This window comes from Puma concolor, chromosome D4 (assembly GCF_028749965.1).
Source record: "Puma concolor isolate L17-30 chromosome D4, mPumCon1.1.hap2, whole genome shotgun sequence".
Classification (NCBI taxonomy): Eukaryota; Metazoa; Chordata; class Mammalia; order Carnivora; family Felidae; genus Puma; species Puma concolor.
In genome coordinates this window covers 12,376,223-12,398,688 of record NC_141679.1, presented here as the reverse complement: position 1 = coordinate 12,398,688, position 22,466 = coordinate 12,376,223, and the positions used below count along the sequence as shown (strand labels likewise).

At 36.7% G+C, this 22,466-nt stretch overlaps 1 protein-coding gene across 3 annotated transcripts in view; it reads left to right on the top strand.

Annotated features, from left to right (window-relative positions):
• Positions 1-15,346, top strand: part of PTAR1 (protein prenyltransferase alpha subunit repeat containing 1) — a 50,818-nt gene extending 35,472 nt beyond the window's left edge. For 2 of the 3 annotated variants that reach the window (XM_086684981.1, XM_025931599.2), the window contains exons 6-7: positions 4,014-4,318; positions 6,267-15,346. In XM_086684981.1, the coding sequence (XP_086541107.1) occupies positions 4,014-4,318; positions 6,267-6,609 (648 nt within the window). In that variant the 3' untranslated portion in view covers positions 6,610-15,346. The remainder of the gene's footprint in view (positions 1-4,013; positions 4,319-6,266) is intronic. The other variant, XR_015243450.1, reaches the window with a different exon arrangement.
• Positions 15,347-22,466: the final 7,120 nt, after the last annotated feature.

Genomic DNA, 22,466 nt, shown 5'->3' with positions numbered 1-22,466 from the left:
GTTTATAAAAAGAGAGTAATCTTAGTACTACTCAGTAATTAACACACTAATGGAAAATACAAGGCCCAGAAGCAAATCCCAATACATAATGTGTACAAATTTCATTGAAATATGGAATTTCACATAACTGGAAAAAGGATTCTTTGTTCAATCTGTGATGCTGATTAAGATTGACCTTTTAGCAAATACTTGTAAGGTTTTAATATCATATACCAAACTGAACTCTAAATGGAATAAAAACTTACCTGAAAAAAAAAATGGAATTAAAAAAATCAGTTGCAGTAATATAGTAAGAAAGATATTTTTTTAAAAAAAGAAAGATATTTATAACATAGGGACCTAATACCTTTATAAAGATCTCTTAAAGACTTGTAAGAAAAATTAAGGACTATCACAAATAGTAAATTAGGCAGTTATAAAAAAAGAGAATTAGGCAAAATAGGCAGTTTGCATAAGAAGACACAGGAAGAAGAAGAGAATAATAAGTATCTAGCCTTAATGGTAAAAGGAAATGCAAATTAAAATGACATGATTTTCCACTTATTAAATTAGTGAATATTAAAGTACTAGTAAGGAATTTAAGAAATATTTAACATGTTCTTCCAGTAGGAATATAAATTACACAGCCCCTCTGGAGGGCACTTTGACAATATATATGAAGAACTTTAAAAAATGTTTCTCACTGTTCCAGTAAATATACTTCTAGAAATTTCTTCTAAGTAAATAAGTTGTGCACATAGACTTTATATATATATATATATGTGTTCAAAAAAGTGTTAATTATACAAGAGTGGAAACAAAATGAGCGAATGGTTAAATTGTGATAATCTTTAGGATGAAATATCATGCAAAAGTTTAAAATTATAGAGTAATATTTAATGACATGGGTATATGTATATAATTTAGTGGAATGAAATCAGAATAAAAGAGTATCCCAAGTCCGTGTTAAAGATAAACTGCGCACATGCATGCATAGAGAAAAGCTGAAGGACTGGTGATAGGCCAGAATGTTAAGAGTAGTTTTCTCTGGCCAATAAGGTGATGAATGACTCTTTTTGCTTTTTTTTGTATTCTGTATTTTTGAAATGTTCTAGAATGATCATTTTGTATCACTCATAATCAGAAAATAACCAAATGTATTTTTAAAAATTTATAGGGCAGATAGCTTATATATATATATATATATATATATATATATATATATATATACACATTTTTGATTTTAATTTTAGGATTGTTACCTGTTATCCTTCTGGGTCATAGCCCTGCTTCTGTGGTTTTCTTGTAGCTATTTATTTACTCATTCATTTTTATAAGGAGTGCTGAAAAAGAATAGTAATATGTAAATTATACCATCTATAGGTCATTGATTCTGTCAGTACCTTACATTTAAGCCATATCTCTATGCAGTGTCTTTAAGATCTTTTTTTTTTTTTTTTTTTAACATTCATTTCTGAAAGACAGAGACAGGGTGCAAATGGGAAAGGGGCAGAGAGAGAGGAAGACACAGAATTTGAAGCAGGCTCTAGGCTCCAAGCTGTCAGCACAGAGCCCGATGCAGGGCTCAAACTCATGGACTGCAAGATCATGACCTGAGCCAAAGTCAGCCGTTTAACCGACTGAACCACCCAGGCGCCCAAGATCACTTTAAAAGTAATGGCTGTCGCTTTAAAAAGTCATTGCTTAGATCTCTCAACCTTTTTATTCTAGTAAAAAAAAAAAATGCCCTGAAATTCCTGTTAAAGTTTCTTTTCTAGTTTAGTATGCCTCTTAAATATATCAAGGGAAAAGAACACAGTGAATTTTTCTCCTAAAAAGTGTTAAAATTTTTTTTTTTAATTTTTTTAATGTTTTGGTTTTGAGAGAGAGAGAGCACACACATGCAAGTGGGGGAGGGGCAGAGAGCGAGGGAGACAAAAAATCTGAAGCAGGCTCCAGGCCATCAGCGCAGAGCCCGACATGGGGTTCGAACCCATGAACCGTGAGATTATGACTTGAGCCGAAGTCAGACGCTTAACTGACTGAGGCACCCAGGCCCCCCAAAAAGTCTGAGAAATATCTTTAAAGGAATTAAATTGATACTGTTGAAAATTTTTCATGTCTGTGCTGTTTTTTGTCTCAAAATTACAAAAAAAAATTAAAATTTTTGTATATAGAAATATGCAGTAAGAGGGGCGCCTGGGTGGCTCAGTCGGTTAAGCAGCCGACTTCGGCTCAGGTCATGATCTCACGGTCCGTGAGTTCGAGCCCCGCGTCAGGCTCTGTGCTGACAGCTCAGAGCCTGGAGCCTGTTTCAGATTCTGTGTCTCCCTCTCTCTGACCCTCCCCCGTTCATGCTCTGTCTCTCTCTGTCCCAAAAATAAATAAACGTTAAAAAAAAAAAAAAAAAAGAAATATGCAGTAAGAAATAATCTAAAGGTTTTTCACATTATGTAAATTCCTTTTAAACATGTTTTGTACTCTTCAATCAATATTAAGAAGCCCTACCAAAATTAGAAATCTGATGTATTGTAGCCTAAATGTTCTGCAGGTTAATTCTTCAAAAATGTAACAACCTTAAGGTTAGTATGTATTTTTCTAAGGTAGAAGTTTATCTGGGGCTATTTTGTGCACTATTTTAAAGAAATGAACAGTCTTGTTTTCCATTTCTCAGAGATTTACCAGTTCTGGAAACAAACTTATTTGGCTTCATATAAACTCTTTAGAACTTAAAGGAGATGTTTAAAACATTTCACGGATATAAATCTACTGTCCTAGCTGGGAGTAATCTTGCCCCTCTGTACTGGTCACTGAATTCATTAAATTGTTCACTTATAAAATACTTAGACATCCACTCTGAGGCCACTGGGTATAGAATGATGGAAACAGCGATTAGGAGTGACTAAATATTTCAAACAACTCTTAGAGTTTAGTGAGGATGAAAAGATGTACAGTAAGTTCTGTAATATATATAGGAGAACACACAGAAACTGTGGAGGTTCAGAAGAGGGAGAAATTTCTTCTAGGGAAGAAAGGGCATGTGAGAAATGGAGAGGTGATCTTGTTGCAGGAGAAGTTTACCTGGGGCCCTTGACGAGCAGGTGAAGGAGGAGCCCTTTGGCTTTGTGCGGTAGCTGCCATTCACTGCTGAAAAGTCTGTCTTTCTTCTTTAGCTGATCTGAAAATCCTCTGATGGAATGTGGCATGCCTTCAATATGGCTTTCCCTGATCAAAATCCACTTGCGTTTGCTACTTGTACAAGACAGTGCCAAATAATTTATTTTTTCATAACTGCTGGCTTTTCTTTTTATCATTCCATTCGAAATTGCTTAGTTTGCAGGATTGATAATACGCAGGCTTTAACAATTCACTGCTGAATTTTGTTTCATCTACTTAACAAAATCATTTATCATTGATATGAATTGAGTTTGACATGAACAGTGAAAATTATGAGCTCTTGGAAATTCCTATTTTTCATGCATCATGTTTTTTGCACTAAGCCCTTAGAATTAGGTAGCGAACAAAACTGACATGCTCTGTGCCTTCATGGCACTTATATAGTGAAGAACAAATCACTACCTTGAGTTGATTGTTCAATAAATAATAAGTTAAATATTCTAGTGTTGGTTAAATGTTAAAGTTTACCTCAAAGTAACCTCTGAATTTATATTTTCTCTTCAACATCAGCATTCTTGTAAATAATCACCCTAATGTTCATCATTATTCTAGAATTTGGCTTTTCTGTGGGTGTGCCAATCAGAATGTGATTGATCAAGGTCCAGGGAAAGAATGACAAGTCTTAAATTCTGTGGTGTATATAAAAAAATCTCTTATTTATCAGGGAAAAGGGGGAATCTAGCCTTTACCGAGCTTCCAGTAAGTGACAGCACTGTGTTGGACATTGTATACAAAGTATTGGTAGAAACAATTGTTACCAGAAAAACAAGGAACAAATCAAAGAAATCCAAGGCGTTAATGGAGAAGAAAAGCCTTTGGCTGTTCCACTTCTCACTTCCCTTTTTTCTTCCTACAAGATTCTTCTTGATGAACTGTCTTCTACTAAACACTGGGCATCCATGCACGTTTCAGACCACAGTGGATTTCACTACCGCCAGTTTTTGTTAAAGTCTTTGATTAGCCAAACTGTGATAGATGGTTCTGTATTGGAGCAAAACCCTCTGAGAAGTGAGCCAGCTCTGGTTCTTGCAAAAGATGAAGCAGCAGCAGCTTCAACAGAGGAAGCAAGGATAAATCTTCCCCATCTTCTCGAAGAAGAAGTTGAATTCAGCACTGATCTTATTGATTCCTACCCAGGACATGAAACCCTTTGGTGCCACAGGTAAGAGAAGGGAAAAATCTGCTTTCTGCATGAAACCACATGTCTTCCTGAGAGCTGTAGAAGGTCCTACATCATAGGCCTGCCTTCTGGAGTAAATATGGTAATCTGATTGTGGAGCTTTGCCTGAGTTCAGAGGAGTTTTCGTTACCACATCCTCATGATCTTCAATAAGAAGTTCCTCATGCAGATCTCTGTCTAATGCTTAGATGGTGGCATTCAACCTTGACTGTGCAACAGCTGTGTTACTTCCAAACTGAAAACAAAAGTTTCTAGACTCCCTCCTTGGAGATCCTGATACTTGTAGCATGTGTGGGGTGGAAGGCTGCCATCTAGTCTTCAAAAACACAATGGAAAGAAACTTAGCAGGTACATTCTGATGCAGAGTCGGGTGTAGACCATTGATCAGACTGTTGATTGGACCTTGAGAATAGTTAAGCTTATTGAAGGTCTGCAAATTAACGTTCCTTAAGTAATAAACTCTTGACACTGGTTGGGGTTTTTTTGTTTTTGTTTTTTGGTTTTTTTTTTTTTTAAGTAAGGTGTACTTTGGGAGCAGGGCAGAATTATTAGGAAGGAGTGAAAGAGGATTAGCAACCTCATAACCTGAGTTCTGAGTACATTTGACAGCCAAGTAACTTTCATGTTGGAAGGAAGTCCAGGTATGAGAACCCCCTGATTGGTTCTTTTTTGAAGCATCTCTGTCTTTATAAATGCGGATTCTGCTTCAGGCTATAGGATTCTATTTGTAGACGAAGGACTTGCTGTGCCAAGCAGGAGATAGGCGTTTTACATATTTGTATGTTTTTAAACTTGTTGAGATTTGCCGCCTTTTGAGGAGACATGTTCAGCTGCTCCTCCATGCTAAGTACATTTAGAAGATGGGAGACCATCTATCCTCTTTGGCACCTTCCTAAATTTCTTTTTCTCGTACTAAAGAGACACTCTTACTCCACATTTTCTAGAGACAAGATAGATACTAACCTCCATGTCATTGGGGTGTTACAGATTTTTTTGTTACTATTTTATATTTAGGTACATCAGTAGCAAGGTTGAGAAAATTTTAAAATTATGTTTGTGTTGAAGAGATAGCTAGATTAACAGAGTAGAAGCTTTGTATAAAAATTATTTGAAGTTTGGGGTGGGGCATGGGGAAAAGAGACAGTTGGGATGGCCTGGATGTTATACAGGCCAGTTTTCTACTACTGAGCCATTGCCCTTAGGCACCTTATCTGTCCTTTGAGTTTTATCCTCTATAAAATGGGTAAATTATATGCTCCCTGTCTACTCCAGAATATGCTGGGGAAATGGACAGAATTAACTTTTCAGAGTTTAGAGTTGCTAATATGAATAATGAGATATCCTTGCTGCAGGGATATTTAATGAGACTATAGTTATAGTGACAGATTTCAGGGAAAGTTAAGTTGGTTTTTAGATAATAAGACCTGTTCTTACTAGAGGAAATACTGGATAGAGTCCATGGACTACGCCTCTAGCGGAGCTATTTAATCCCCTTGTTAATTCACTTCTGTTTTAGGATATCAGTGAAGTTAATTTTTGGTTCTGTTTTTTGTTGTTGTTGTTGTTGTTGTTGCTTTTTTTTTTTTTTATAGCAGAGATTGGGCTACGACCTATTTTCTAATTTCCGATTGTAGTTACAAAGAGTAACAATGCCAGGTGATTGCCATCATCTCAGTCGGTGATATTAAAAATCCTTTGGGGGTCGTATTATTTCTCACAGTCCAGTAATCTGGGCTTGTAAGACTCTGGTCTAAATATGCAGAGACTTCAGGGTAACTACTCCGCCTCCTTCCTCCAGGTAACTCAGGGTTACCACGGGAGCCACGAACTGAGTACAGTATGTTTTAAAATTACCAGCTTGTTTTTTTTCCTAAAAAGCTTGACTTTGTGATATGAGTTTTCTGTATTCTCTCCCCCTCCTCTTTCACAGGCGGCATATTTTCTACCTTCAGCATCACTTACGTGGTAGGTTTCCTCACAGTGTGACCCCATTGTCACCTGCAGACAGCCCTGGGGGAACTTCGAGTGACTTGCACCTCATCCCAGGAGGCCCCCACATGTCTCAGGCCATGGAGGTGGATGGGCTGAATGACTCTAGCAAGCAAGGCTATTCCCAGGAAACCAAACGCCTGAAGCGGACCCCAGCTCCAGACTCTCGGGGCCTGGAGATGGAGCATAGGTTCATCGATCAAGTATTGTCCACCTGCCGGAACGTAGAGCAGGCCAGGTTTGCCAGTGCCTACCGGAAGTGGCTGGTTACGCTGAGTCAGTGAGAGAGGTGGATTAGTCCTGCAAGGGTCCCCCTTTCAGTGCAATATTGCTTTCCTTTCTTACATAGTCGCATGAATTGTTTGCTGGTATGTGTTCTTCATCTTTAGGTTAAAAGTCCATAGTAAATCTTTAATTTTATTTATTTTGTTAAGAACTGGCATTCCTTTGGGGATAAAATAACTGTGTATGTAGTTTCTTCCTGCTAAACAGTGAGTCTTAATTTTTTTCTTCTTCTCATCCTTTATATTTCTATATGTGAAGCTTCTTCTCATTTGGTTCTCCTAATCGGTTAACAGACCCATCTACCCACCTCAGTGCAGTTGCTTGCTGTATAGGCTAGTTTTTTTCAATTAAAATTTTAAGTTGTAGTTCAGCCTTAGAATAGTACAAGCTCAAAATTACTCCATCTGATTACTGCTTTGAGAATCAAATGGCCAGATAGATGGGATTTGCAAAAATATAAATCATGTCTCTTTCTCGATTCAAGTTATCGACCAGTGTAACCAAAGTCAGAAGTATTGGAATTTATATAAAAAACATGCTTCCAATGTGTAATCCATTTTAAAGTGGTTATTTTAAAAGAAAAACTAATTTTAAGAGTTTATGTAATTGCAGTACTGGGAATTATTTTTATTACTAGTTTTGATAGATTCTTTTTACCTCAAATTTGGTATGGGCCAAAAACACTCCCATTAGCCCTTATATAAACCCTTTTTTTTTTTTAACCTGGAATGCCATTTTCAATTATTACTACTTGTTTTCCTTTTAAATTCACCATGAAAAGTGAAATATGCATGGAAATGTATCCATAAACAATCTTCCTTTGTAAAAATTTAAGTTCTTGAGGATACACTTAAACCACACCATTTTTATGAAGTGGTTATTACAGATTTGCTGGCAAAAGCCAGGGGGAAAGAATAGATTTTGAAGGTTAGGTCTTCAATCTTTATTTTAAAAAATAAAACAACTTAAAGACTTTGATACTAAACTTATCAGGGATGAGGTACCAAAGTAGCCACCGAACAGCTGTATCTTATTTCTCAGTAATAAGGGCTGGGTTCTTCAGGTCTGTGGGAAAAGGGCCGGCTAATGTTTACTTTCTGAATACGTTTCCCCCCTTTGTAAATGGTCTGTGTTTGTTCTTTCCCTTCCACTTATCTCTTCTTCATTCTCCCAGTCCCTTCCATATTTTTTGACACTTTCACTTTCGTATGTTTTTCCTTACTTGTCTAATTTTAAGGATGTGTTCTGAAGACATTCTCCGTCCTCTTTCCACCGAATCTCCTACCCCATTAAACACACAGACACACACAATATTCACAGGAACTGCCCTTTCAAAGGTCCCCTAATGATGGAAACCGCCTGTTGTCCTGTGTGTGTGTGTAGGATGCCACACTGCAGAAGTAAGTGACCGCCGTGCTTTGCTTGTTTTTTTTACTTGCTAGGTCACCTTTAGGGTGAGGGGACAGATGTAAAGGCAGACTTCTCCTAGTATATATTATGGAAGCCTTGGGCTTGAGCGAGGCACACTGCCTTAAGCTTAGGAAAAGAGCAAGTTCTTTATTTGTGCATCAAGATTTTGTTGAGTAGCAAACTGTCAGGGGAGACTTGAGAATACCAGAAAAACTGTCCAGCCTGGCCCTTGTAGACAGAATCTGCTTTTCTCTCTTGGGGCAAAATTTCATAGTATTTAGGTAAGAAAATAATTGCCATTATGAACATAATCCCATGGCCCTTTGTCTACAAATACCTCAAGGTCTACCTAGACCTCTGTGGATAAAACCATTAGTTGATGATTTTCTCTACCTGCAGGGGATAGTGGGGAGACTACACAGAGATGACAGGAGAGATTCAGCCCATTCCACTGGATACATGTTGCCAGATCCTGGCCTCACTCAGTATTCCCTTCCAAGCATCATTTTCAGTATCCCAAGTAATAGGGCTTCCTCTGCTTTGATGTGAGAGTGTCAGGACAGGAGTATAGACAGTCCCCTGTGAACCAGCGGCTCCGCGCCTTTTTTTTACCCTCCATACGGTGCCCTGCCCACCTTTGACGTTATCTGCCTTCATGTGTTTTAAGGCCCTTCATACACCCTCTTATGAAGCCATGCAGTCCTTTACGATATCTCGGTCTCTTCTTCCTAATAAAGTTTTGAGTAGGCAGTAAAAACACAAACATCTGAAGGATACTTAGCGTTTGTGACTTTTGTGTGCTACTTAATTTCTAACATTCGCATTTTTCAAGTGCTGATTCACAGAAAAACCTAGCATTGCCCCATATGGTTGTGTTTTTTTCCTAAATGGTTGACATCTAAACTCATTAGCCGTAGCATGGTAGTATCTCTTTGAGTGAATAAGTTCATGCTGTGGAAAGGATGTATCTTTTCAGGGACTTGTTAGTCTTTACCTTTTTTTCTATAAATATCCTTGTTGAAAGAAAAAGATAGTTTAGATTGATTGACACATTTCATCAAACTTTCATTAGGAGAATAGTCGGCCATCATACTGTCCTGTGGATCAAGAATACTACTGACAAGCCAAAAGCAATAAGATCTGTAAATACCTCCACACCACCTTCCTCCCCGGCCCCACCTTTTTTTAAGTATACCTGTTTTGGTAATTTGGTGTTCCCAGATTCTACTGTGTGCCTTGCACATGGCGAGGACTTATCAAATGTTTATCAAATTAATAAATGATTCACTGAAAAAGGGAAAGACTGATCATGAGTAATGGATAGAATGAGTTATGATTGAGAAATTGATAAGTTAGAGCAATGGATTGTGAATGAATGATACATTCTAGCCTCATGATACTACAGGTGAGCTGTTACATATAGAATAAGTTAATTTAGATGATTCTTCTTCATTTAACGACCTTGTTTAAGCTGTTAAATCCCAGCCAAGAAATGCAGCTCTATGATTATGAATTAACTGTACTTTAATATATATTAAAAATTCATAGAACAAAGCTCGTTTGCATGAAGAACACCACTTTCTGTTCATTTATGGTATTGGAGGACAGATCTTGGCAACAGAGCCAGAGACTCTTTGGGGCATTTGAAGGAATTCTTTGATTTCAAAGACTTGTTGATTTGTATTTGTGCAAGGATAGTCATTTTATGCTTCTCCTTTTCTCCTCCCCAGCTTGAACTATAGACCTTTTAGGTATTTCTTAAACCTGTGTGAGTCATTTTCTTTTTCTCTTATTAGGTTTAAGGATTAGATACCTGTTAATGACCCCTTTTTCTTTTCCAGGTTTTAGCATTTTTGTTACGTCTTTGGAAACTCTGGGCCCAGACTCTCAGTCATATCCCTTATTCCTATGGTACGGTTCTGATTAAAGGCTTCATTATTAATAGGATTAAATGTACACATGTTGTCACTAAAAGCCATTTAAATCTTCAGATAAGGGCTTATGTGACACAAGATATGAAAACAAAAGTTCCTTGACTTTTACGTGGCAGTTTGTAGGAAAGCATTTATGGTGGTAGACTGTGTGATTTAGATGAATTCAGGTCGTCATGTGAATTTATGCTTGTTATATAAAGAGAACTTTTAATATTGTTGAGAACAAGTTACCATTAGTAATTTTCTGTAGCACAAGATAGTATTTGACATGGGCTAAATATTAATTTAGGAGTACAGCTGTCACTGACTATACAACAGTCTAATCCGTATCTTAGTCCCTCTTAATTACAGAAGATACTAAAGGTTTAGTTATAAAAGGAAATAACATATATTCTTTGCAGAAAGCTTTTGTAAGCTTACAGTTATTTTGTTACTAGTAAATCAAATTTTAGACCTTTCAGATATTTAAAATATGCTACGGAATTCGAACAGCGCCATTAAAAACTTTTGACTTCTGAGTGAACTTCTCCAGGAGAACGGTGCAGCCCCTGGCACTTTGCATGCTGCCGCCTCCCCATGCCTAGATGCACCCTTACTGTGCTCCTGTGTACTGGAGAAGTCTGGAGGCACAGCAAGGTGGAGATGTGCCCTGGCATGCAGGCAGCGAGCAGGAAAGAAAATCAGCCCTGAAAATCCTACTTGTCACACAGTGTCTTTGAAACAATAGCTATATATACCTTGTTAATTTGAGTGCCTTTCTTATTTCTGGAGGGAGCAAGATTAATGTTTAGGGAGAAAACAAAGGACAGAATTTTTATCAAACAGTTGATTGTAACTCATTTTATTTATTCCAGTTGCTAGACACGGTCCCGTGGAGTTTTTTTATCCATTCATGACATACTGATATGAGCAGGTAGGATGCTTTGGTTTGTATTTCTTAGTTAGCATTTTTAAGCGCCCTGCCAAGAAGAATTAGTTCTTTCCCTGTGACAACTAACTTTTTGGGGATTGGAGGTATTTAGAGGACAGCGTGTGCATAATTACAGGTTAGTCCGAAACGTGTGCGGCCCATGTTCAAGGGAAACAGTGGCACTGTGCCTGAAAAGAAAGGCTGTATGGTTGTCATAAATGAATCCTTTGCCTCACTTTAAGGGTTTTAAGAATTCCCTCCCAAATTCTGTGTTGGAGGAAAAGAAGTAAATAGATGAAATTTAAAATATGGCATTTTATGTATTTGGTTACAGGAGAGGGGAGGGATAGAGAGTCCATATTTCAAGATTGCAGATAACTTTTAATTGTAATTTCATAAAAATATACAGCTAAAGATTCCAAAGTGCTTTTCAGAGGACTATTGAATAATATATTCCTAAATGGCAGCAATATGTCATAGTTCATAGTGGAGACAGAAAACCATTGTGTCAGTTGTAGGTGTGTGTGTGTGTGTGTGTGTGTGCGCGCGCGCGCGCGCTTGCATTGCAGGAGGCACCTCTGGCTCTCAACCTGGACATCTGTATTCTCGTTAGGTTATGTTAAGACTGTAAAACCAAACTGTGCTAAAAAAAAAAATAGGAGTAGCTTAGTCTGCTGATGAACCTTTGTGCTTCCAAGAATATTAGCTCTTACAGGTTGTGCTTTTTGGACAATAATATGGTCCACAAGGCTGACCCTGGCATTCTTTTATTAATCTGTTATTCCTCAGGGTGTAGAAGATTTAGTAAATTTAGGACAAAATTTTATATTCAGTGGCAAAAAAGAAAAGGCAAAAGTATGCTAAATATATTACTAGCTCTTAAAACTTTAGTATAGATAGTATTTTTTATAAACCCCTACCAGTGCAGTAGCTCATAGATGCTCTGTGCCTGCCTCACTCTTCACCTCGCTGCTTCAGTCCCTACGGCTCTATTATGAATGTTCTCTTAACGTCTTCTGCGGAAACAGTTTCTGTAATGTATTGTTTTCCACGTTGGGCAGAGGTGGGGGTGTTTCAGTTGACATCATTTTGTTTCTGGAAATCCTGTTCAGGAAATGATTACCGTTCGTTTTCAAACTGACAACTGTTTTGCGTCCTAAAACCTCACTTTCCCTGAAAGAGTGTTCTGTGTGCAGACCCCGTATGTGTTCAGTACATTGCATGATGCCTCACGCCTTGTAGGAATCCAACGGGGCGCAATCGTTAAAGGCTAGAAAGTGAAAACTAGCCTCCCTCTGTCTCGGCACCATTGCCCACATGCGTGGCTTCAGGAGAAATCCAGTATTGTGCAGAAGGTACATAATTAGCTTCAAACCATGCAAGGCAAGATACACAGCTGCATCACATTGTAAGTGAAATTTTGATACTTTTAAGGCATATATATGTGTGTGTTCACATATATGTATGTATATATGTTTAAACGAGATTTGGAACTTGAATTTATATAGTGATTTTACAGAGAATTTTATTTAAAGGGTTTTTATTTTCATATTTGCTTAAAGTGCTCCTATTTAAAAGCAGTTTTCTTTATTAAACCAGCCCCCTCAAGCAAAGTTGGAAACCTAACACAAGTGCCATTTGCCTGAATTAACCAGATATTTGTGTAAAATGTTTATTTTTGTCTTTGGATGCTTATGCACCATGACATTCTGGCTTTTCTTCATACCTTTAGGGAATCAGCCTTAATTTTATGTATGGCCATCACTTTCCTCAAAGTACTATGCAGCTTACTTCAAATGTTTATTTATCTTTATAAAGTGATCAGTAATACATATTGAGATTTTTTTTCATGTCCTGGGGTGAACAGTTTCACATGTTCAGATAGTGACTCATAAAGCATTTTGTCAGAAGTGCTCAAATATTATCTTCCCTCACCAGTGTCATCTTGCATTTGAAGCAGGTACTTTTTCTTAGTGGTTAAAGAATGAGTGTAGACTGAGTGCAGTCATAGTAGGTGCTCAATAAATATTTAGTCAGTTATTGATCTCATGGCAAATTAACAGCTTTCGGAGAGGAAACTTGTTATCTTTTCACGGAGGAGCATATTTTTAAAGCAATATATGTTTGAAACTGAAAAAATTACATCATTTGGCATCAATTACTAGGCTTATTTAGGCTGGAGTTAGTAACATGCAATAAACGTACTGTTTGTGTAGAACACGGTCTGAAGATAGGAGATGGGGAAAGTTTAAGCAGCATCTTTTTGTGCAAGGCACATTAATAAATGTGATTAAATGTCTTAATAGGCTGCCAAACTCAAGAGAGAGAGAGAATTACTGTAGACGCCTACAGTCGGTTTCTCTGTTGGTGTACCTGGTGTTACCTGGCTTAGGTTCTATTTATTTCTTCTTAAAACTTGGTTGCTTTCCAGTGTCTTCAAAGTGGTAATGGTAAAATACAGAATTATATTAAATAACTTCTCCTTGTTTTCTCAGAACATCTTTAATATGAGGGAGAAATTTTTATGAAAGATACAGTAGTTTCAGAATCTGCTCATTTGTGACTTTCAGAGCATCTTTGACAGAGCTTACTCAGTGTAAACAGATTTAAACGGTTGAAAAACAAACATTCCAGCCTGAGCTGTGAGGAACAGAGTGTGTAATACAAGTGTAATTAGGCATCGCCTCCTGGCGAGGTTCTTGATGCATGACTGTGATGCTGGCCTCTGACTGTGGTGACCGCTCAGTATTATATTTTGGTGGTGTTCCTGGGAGAATAATGAAATGTGTGCTAGATTAATTTGTATTTGAGATGGACACAATAAAAGATGATGTGGTATCAATATGCCAGGGATTTATACACACTATTACTGAATTTTTTTTAAAAAAGAAGAGGGGAAGAAAATGACAAAAGGTCAGTGATATTTTTTAATAGCCTCTAAGAAAGTTTTTTTTTTTTTAAGTCCAAGTCTCTTAGACACTAAGCAGTTGCTAACCTTATTTAACACTGTGGGACTTTAAGGGATAGTTCTCAGATACTGTCTGCTGTTAGAATTGACGATGTGTGTGAATTTTACATTGCTTGCAGATTTTCCAAAAAATGGAGTATTTAAGTTGCAGCTTAATGGTTTTTAAAGATTTTCTTGTAGGTCGTGGTTCAGTGGACAAGTTACATATATGATCTGTGGTGCAAGGTCAGATCCTGGGCATTAAAGATAAGTTTGGCTACCTTAATTTTACTGAAGATACTAATTGTTTCCCTCTGATTGCACTGTTATTTTTTTTTTTTTTAACTATTTTCCTCTGTGTTCCAGTCTGCATTGAAGTTCCTTTAGCTCTCACAATACATAGTAATTGACATTTCTCAAGGATTAAATATTTTGTGAATTCTTTTTACACTTAAAATCTGTATCTTGCAGAGGGATAAAAATTAATTTTGCAGTAAAGTATGTGCAGAGTGTGCTTACAGTGTCCTGGGAGTTCGCACTCCAGATTACTTAAAGTGGGATGGCTAAATTCTAAGGCTAATAAGTGACTGTGGACTATCTGCGTGAGCACTGTCCAGTAGGAAGAAATGGGAGCCACATATGTAGTTTTTAATTTTCTAGCAGGCACATTAAAGAAGAAACCCATGACATTAACTTAACTATTTTAATTAACCCAATATATTAAAAATATTTCACCATGTAATCAGTATACAAAATTATGGAGATATTTTGCTTCCCCCCCCCCCCCTTGGTAAGTTTCTAAAATTCATTGTGTATTTTGCACTCACAGTGCCTGTCAGTTCTGACTGGATACTTTGTAAGTGCTCAAATAGCCATGTGTGGCTATGGGCTGCTATATCGGACCGTGCAGGTTCATAGGGTACAAAATTTGACTTTATTTTAAATTGGGGAGATGGTGAGGTAGGCACGAAATTATGGTACTTTAAAAATTAGTATACTTAGAAAAGTATCTAATACAATTATCCACATTGTCTACATTTTAAATTTGCTGTAGAAGTAGCTCAATCTGTTCCAATTTGCCAAGCATTATCTAAGGAGGAAGAAATTCCATGCCATGTAAAATACCATGATATGCTCATTATAACAACACATTATTAACACATTTTTCAATGTGTTCACTAAATTCAGTCCTGTCTCTTCAAAATAATAGCTTAAATTGCATGTTAATTGTGTATCTGTACTTGTTTTGTTTTTATATTATTCTTATAATAATGTGTATTAACAAACAGCCCTAGGATTCTAATCTTCCTATGCATCTGTCTTCCAGTACTTACTGGTACACTTATTAAGTTGTTACAAGTGGCAGAAAAGTAGAATGAACCATCGTTTTTTTTTTTTTTTTCATTGTTTTTATCATGTGATCATGTACCAAGCCAGCTATAAATTATTGTATTTCTGTAGAATATGAAAAATAGTGTTTATGTCTTAACTTTGCTAAATGTTTGCAATTTCTAAGTAAACTTTTCATCTCCTAAGATGAGTGAAAGTGTGCGTTTATTTTTGCTTGTTTTGGTGGTGGTGTTTTATATTTTTTAATTTTTAATGTTTATTTTTGAGAGAGAGACAATGCGAGCAGGGGAGAGGCAGAGAGAGAGGGAGACACAGAATCTGAAGCAGGCTCCAGGCTCTGAGCTGTCAGCACAGAGCCCGATGAGGGGCTCTAACTTACAAACCATAAGGTCATGACCTGAGCCAACGTCAGACGCCTAACCGACTGAGCCACTCAGGGGCCCCAACTCGTTTTGGTGTTTTAAACTCCAGGGGCACCTGGGTGGCGCAGTCGGTTAAGCGTCCGACTTCAGCCAGGTCACGATCTTGCGGTCCGTGAGTTCGAGCCCGGCGTCGGGCTCTGGGCTGATGGCTCAGAGCCTGGAGCCTGTTTCCGATTCTGTGTCTCCCTCTCTCTCTGCCCCTCCCTGTTCATGCTCTGTCTCTCTCTGTCCCAAAAATAAATAAACGTTGAAAAAAAAAAAATTTAAACTCCACTCCATTCTGCCAAGCAGTCCTGTTTAATTGCTGTGATGGTGGTAATGGGATGGATGTGTGAGCTGTTGTCTAAGTGAAACCAACTGATTTGATTACTTACGCTTGTAGAAGGAATTAAAAATGTCATTTGTGTCTAGGACATTAAAAAAATATCGAAAACAAATTAGAGAAACTGTCACACTTGTCTTTAGAGTGCATTAACAATGACTAATTGACTTATGAAAGTCATTATAACTAGATATGCTTTTTCTCATACATTTTAAATGAAGGCATAGAGCAGAGAATTACTTGATTATTTCGGGGTTCTATCCCATGTTTTCTTAACCTGGAACCTTACTTCCATATATTTTAAGCTGGACACAGCATTTACAGTTATTTAAATGGCTTTAATACCTAAGTATACTCTGAAAAGTATTGATGACGTGGATACTTTTTTTACTCAGATTTTAAATACTCAAAAAGTTGTTTTGTGGGAAAAGCCTTTGCTGCCTTGTCCCATGACTCTTTAGGATTATATTTTAAATAACGCACTATTACCTATGCCTATTTTTGGTAGGAAACAAGGTACAGAATTTATTTGCATCATGCCAAAGTACCACAAACAATGTTTTCGCTTTGATATGCTAAGGAAGGGAACTAGCTTGCTAAAGACAGTGTTGGTTTGAGTTAGTAGGCAGATTATATAAGAAGTGTGACAACAATTTATATTAGCAAAGTGCGTCCCTGGGAAATTGCTTTACCTAATAGGATGCTTCTTGAAATGAAAGATTAACAGTAAAAACAGAGGCAGGATGATACACTAGCTAATTAAAATTTTTAAATATGATAAGCCGTTCATCATTTGTATATATTTAGCACTTTCCTCATGTTGCAACCTCAAATTTTTGCTTTTGGTGTTTTTTGGTTTTGTTTTGTTTGTTTTAGGAGAAGAAGCAGTGATTTGTTTTTTTGTTGTTACTGCTTTTTTAAAAAGTGGCAGGGTTCCTATCTTTCCCATTCTACTCCAAAATGGCTAGATTGGGCATCAGCTTTATTTAAGATAGCAAGTTACAGTATGCCCTTTTCTTATGAGAAGTACAGTATTATTATATATGCCCTATGCTACAAAATTTGAAAACAGAAGCAATAATTACTGTACTAACTTTTCTTTCACAGAAAGATTCTTAGAGTAACCCTGGCTACCAGGAAGAACTCCCTTACCACTCCTTATAATTATCTGAAGAACAGACATAATACTTCTGAATTTCTACTTTTACTATCAGAATCCTCCGAAGATACACAAATCTCTTATATCAGATTCCTTATTTGCTTCTCACGGTAATTACAGTATAATTAACGAAAGGTCCGCTCTCTGTGTAGGGGAGCTAACTGTGGGCTGAAATTGGGCCTCCATCATATTATTTTTGTGTTCTCATATTTCTTAAATCGCTAGTGATCTCTGTAGACATGTTGAGAGAATACTGGAAGGTTGGTGAGTAAGTGGTATTGGTGCAGCATCAGTCACCCCTCTGTTTTCAAGGAAATTTTGTAGACACTTACAGTCTAAGGTCCCCTAGAGCAAAAATCACCAGTTTTTTCTTGTTTGTAACTAAGTTGCGACATACCTAATTTGTAACATTGATCTCATGAGTCTTAATATTAGTTATTCCATGTGAAGAAATTTTTAAGTTTAAAGCATTTTGTGTGGCATTTGTTAGAGTAAAAATCAGAAACAACTTGAATACACAGTAGGAGATTCAGTAAATTGGTATTTTCCTACAGTGGTGGTATATGCACTCACAAAAATAGAATATAAAATTACATGAAAAAATGTCATAATAAATTAATTTTTAAAAGGATGTTATAGAGAAAAAACAGGAAATTATAGAGAAGTTTAAGATTCTGATTTTATTTTAAACATTGAAGTTAATTACCATTTCCAACAATGGCAGGACAAACACTCCTACTGAACACAAATTAAAATGTTGGAAAAAATACTAAAAATTTTTTTCAAAGCAGGATAAGAAATCTACATCATACTGAAACTGCAGAACACCAATAGAAAGATAATATCTTACAAGTAATTGAAGACAAAGACATTAAGTCAATAGCTAACTTCTTGTTAGAGTCAGAAGGTATGGGAATGATAAATTTAATGTGCTGGAATTATGTAACTGCCATTATAGAATTCTGCATACAGAAAATGTTCTTTGAGGAATGAAGGTAAAAGAAACATATATACTGAAATCATATGCACATATATGATTTTCATTCATGTAAAATTTTAAAAATAGTCAAGTCTACAAAGAAAGCAAGAAAATTATGATTATAAAGGTCATGATTATTATAAAGCTCAACCAGTTGCATCTGGTTGGGAAAGAACAGAACCATGATCAAGGATGGGATCAAGGTAGGGAACTTCTGGACTTCTGGCAGGATTCTGTGTCTTGAATTGGGCCATGTGGACATGTCTTATATATTTTATGTACTTTTCTCCATGTTCTATTCACAATAAAAGAAAAATACCTTTTAGAGGACAAAGTTATTTTTAAATAAAGTACCCTATTTGTGGAATACATAGTCTATGAAATATTCCTACCAAATTGACCTGTAAATTCAACAATCTATCAACTTTTCAACTAGTTTTTTCAGTGAAATTGATAAACCACTTGAAAATTTATATGAAAATGAATAGGATTTAAAGTAACCAAAACAATCTTGAAAAGCTGGCTTACTCTCAAGCTATAGTAATCAAGACTATGGTTTTGGCATAAGACTAGACAAATCTTTGGAACAAAATAGAGCCTGGAAACAGACCTACACACGTAGAGTCCATTAATTTTTGACTGAGGCCATCAGGGTCATTTCAATGGGGAAATCTAATAAATAGTGCTGGAATAATAAAATAACCATATGAAAAAAATAAGCCTCAACCCTTAGCTCAAAAAATATACAAAAATTAATTAAAAATGATCACAGAACAGAACATAAAACTAAGAACACATAAAACCACTAGAAAACAGGAGAATATTTTTGCATCCTTGAGGTAGACTGACTGTATTGGACAGGACACAAAAAAGTCCTAATAATAAGGACATGATCAGTAGAAATTTTAAATTTAGAAGGCCATGCAAATTTATAGGAATGTGTGTGTGCTCAGGAAAGACCTGAGAAGGCCATAGCTTTCACCTCTCACTCCACAAGCAGGGAGTGAAGGCTAAGACAGTTATAAACTGCCTGTCGCAACATGCACTCAGGACCCTTCAGCAAGAACTAGAGATTTGATTCAAGGGACTCTGTCCAATCATCAGCTGACCACTGGGTGACTGAGTAGAGACTTCAGTGGCTACACGCTATAAAGAATATGGGCTTTACAAAAGTAGTTCAGAAAAGTCACTAAACAACAACAATTAGTGACAATAAACCATGAGGATGAAGGAGAATCTGATACCCAGATCTGGCACATTATATTATTCAAAGTGTCTGATTTGTAACAATAATATAATACATAGAAAGAAACTATGGCTGATACCCAAGGGAAAAAAGCAATCAATAGAAATTGCCCTTGAGGAAAAAAAAGACATTAGACTTAAATCTTTAAACAAGCTATTTTAAATATGTTCAAAGAACTAAAATAACCATGTTTAAAGAACTAAAGCAAAATGAGAACCATGCCTCACCAAATAGTGATGGGTATTTTAAAGGGAATGAAATTGCTCAAACTCAGCCAAATAGACCCTAGCTGACATACCTCTGGGAAGACAGATACATAAGTGGAATGAAACAGAGATTCTGCAAAGTTGAATAGTTAATTGTAGTTGTTGTACCAAAAAAACCACAGGGGTCACCAACAGATTCGAATAAGATGAAAGGATGAGTGAAAACATGTCAACTGACAACATATTCAGTCTGAGAAACAAAAAGAAAAAGAATAAAAGTACATAGAGCCTAAGGGACCTGTGGGGCACCATCAAAGTGACCAATGTATGTATTGTAGATGTCCTCAAAGGGAAAAAAGTAAGGAGAAGAAAATATTTGAAGGGCACAAATCTACAAATCCAAAAATGTCAATGAACTGTAGGCGGAACATATTCAAAAAGACCCACATTGAAGATACATTATAACCAAACTGTCAAAAGCCCGTGGACAAACAGAAAATCTTGAAAGCAGCATGTGAGGAGACTTATCATGTATAGAGGGTCCTCAGTAAGATCAACATGTGATTTCTCATCAGAAACCATGGAAGCTTCTAGAGGGCACTAGCGGATATCTTCAAAGGGCTCAGGAGAAAAACTCAACCAAGAATCTTATATCTGGTAAAATGAACCTTCAAAAATAAAAGAAATTAAGACAGTCCCAGATAAAAACAGAGTTTATCACTAGCAGAACTGCCGTAGGAAGAAATGTGCAAGCGAGGCCTCCAGGCTGAAATGAAAAGACACTACAACTTTCCACATGAAAAAATTAAAAGTGCCAGTGAAAGTAACTACATAGTATGTAACTACATACATACCCTTTGTAACTCTTTTCCCCTCTAACTTAAAAGGTAACTGTATTGCAATAATTATAAATTTATTTTCTTGGATCTACAATGTATTAAGAAATAGGCCATGACGAAATAGAAAAAGGGTGGAGAACAGAGCTATACAGCGTACCAGTTTTTGTATACTACTGAAACTAAGTTGGCGTCAGTACAACCTAGACTGATCTAAATTAAGATGCTAATCCTATTCCTGGGGTGGTCACTAAGAAAATAAGTCAAAAATATGCATAATGGAAGCAAGGGAACTATGGTGCACTGAAAAATATATAACAAGGCAACTGTGGAATAACTAAGGAGCAAAATAAGAGACATGGAGAAAACCAAGTGACAGACATAAATCCTACCTTCTCAGTAAGTATATGAAAAGTAAATGGATTAAACTCAAAGTAATAGGCAGAAATTGGAAGAATGGATTATAAAAACGTGATTTCAGGAGAATGAGGAGACAAGCCATATTCTGGGAGATAATATTTACCAAAGATATAGCTAATAAAAAACTGTTATCCAAAATATACAAAGAACTCTTAAAACTCTAAAATAAGAAAATGAACAACCTGATTAAAACTTGGCTGAAGACCTTAGCGGATACCTCACCAAAGAAGATACGCAAATAAAAAACAAGCATATGGCAAAGCTCCGCTCCACGTGTCATTAGGGAAATGCAAATTAAAACACTGAGATATGACTACATACCTATTTAAAAGGCTAAAATCCAAAACACACCACCAAATGCCGGCAATGATGTGTAGCGTTGTTCACAGGAATGCAAAATGGTACAGCCACTTGAAAAGACAGTTTGGCAATTTCTTATAAAACTAAACATAATCTTACCATATAATCCAGCAATTAAGCTCCTTGGTATTTGCCCAAAGGAATAAAAATCTTACGATACACACAAAAATCTGCACACAGATTTTTATAGCAGCCCTATGCATAAGTGCCAAAACTTAGAAGCTGTCAAAATGTCTTTCAGTAAGAGACTGGCTAAATAAACTGTGGTCTGTCCAGATAATGAAATATTAACACTAAAAAGGAATGAGCTATCAAGCCATGGAAAGGCATGGAGGAAATTTAAATGCACATTACTAAGCAAAAGAAGCCGGTAAAAACCACGGACTTTGGATGATAATGACGTGTTAAGGTAGGTTCATCAACTGTAACAAATGTACCACTGTGTTGGGGGATGTTGATAATGCAGAAGGCTATGTAAGTGTGGAAGCAGGGAGTAGATGAGAAATCGGTTTGTCTTCCAATCAGTTTTGCTGTGAACCTAAAACTACCCCCACAGTGTAGTCTGTTAAAATAAATAGAGGCACCTGGGTGGCTCAGGAGGTTGAGTGTCCCATCCTGACTCTTGATTTCATCTCAGGTCATAATCTCATGGCTCATGGGTTTGAGCCCCGCATTGGGCTCCATGCTAACAATGCAGAGTCTGCTTGAGATTCTCTCTTCCTCTCTCTCTGCCCCTCCCCAGCAGTCTCTCTCCCCATGTCTGTCTCAAAATAAATAATTTTTTAAAATTATTAAAAAGGGGCGCCTGGGTGGCGCAGTCGGTTAAGCGGCCGACTTCAGCCAGGTCACGATCTCGCAGTCTGTGAGTTCGAGCCCCACGTCGGGCTCTGGGCTGATGGCTCAGAGCCTGGAGCCTGTTTCCGATTCTGTGTCTCCCTCTCTCTCTGCCCCTCCCCCGTTCATGCTCTGTCTCTCTCTGTCCCAAAAATAAATAAACGTTGAAAAAAAAATTTTTTGAAAAAAAAAAAAGAAAAAAAAATAAATAAAATTATTAAAAAAAAGAGAGAAAGACCTAGTCCATAGTTTATATGTGTTCCTAAGAATAAATACTGAGGAATACACTTAATAAAATAAGTGCAAAATACATACTCTGAAAACTATAAAACAATGCTGAAAGAAATGAAAGAAATACAAGTAAATGGAAAAGCATCATATGTTGTTCATGGATTGGAAAACTTAACTTTGTTAAGATGGCAATACTCTCCAAACTCATCTACAGATTCAACATAATCCCTATCAGAATCCTACCTGACTTTTAAGAAATTAAGCTGATAAAGAAAATTTATATGGAATTG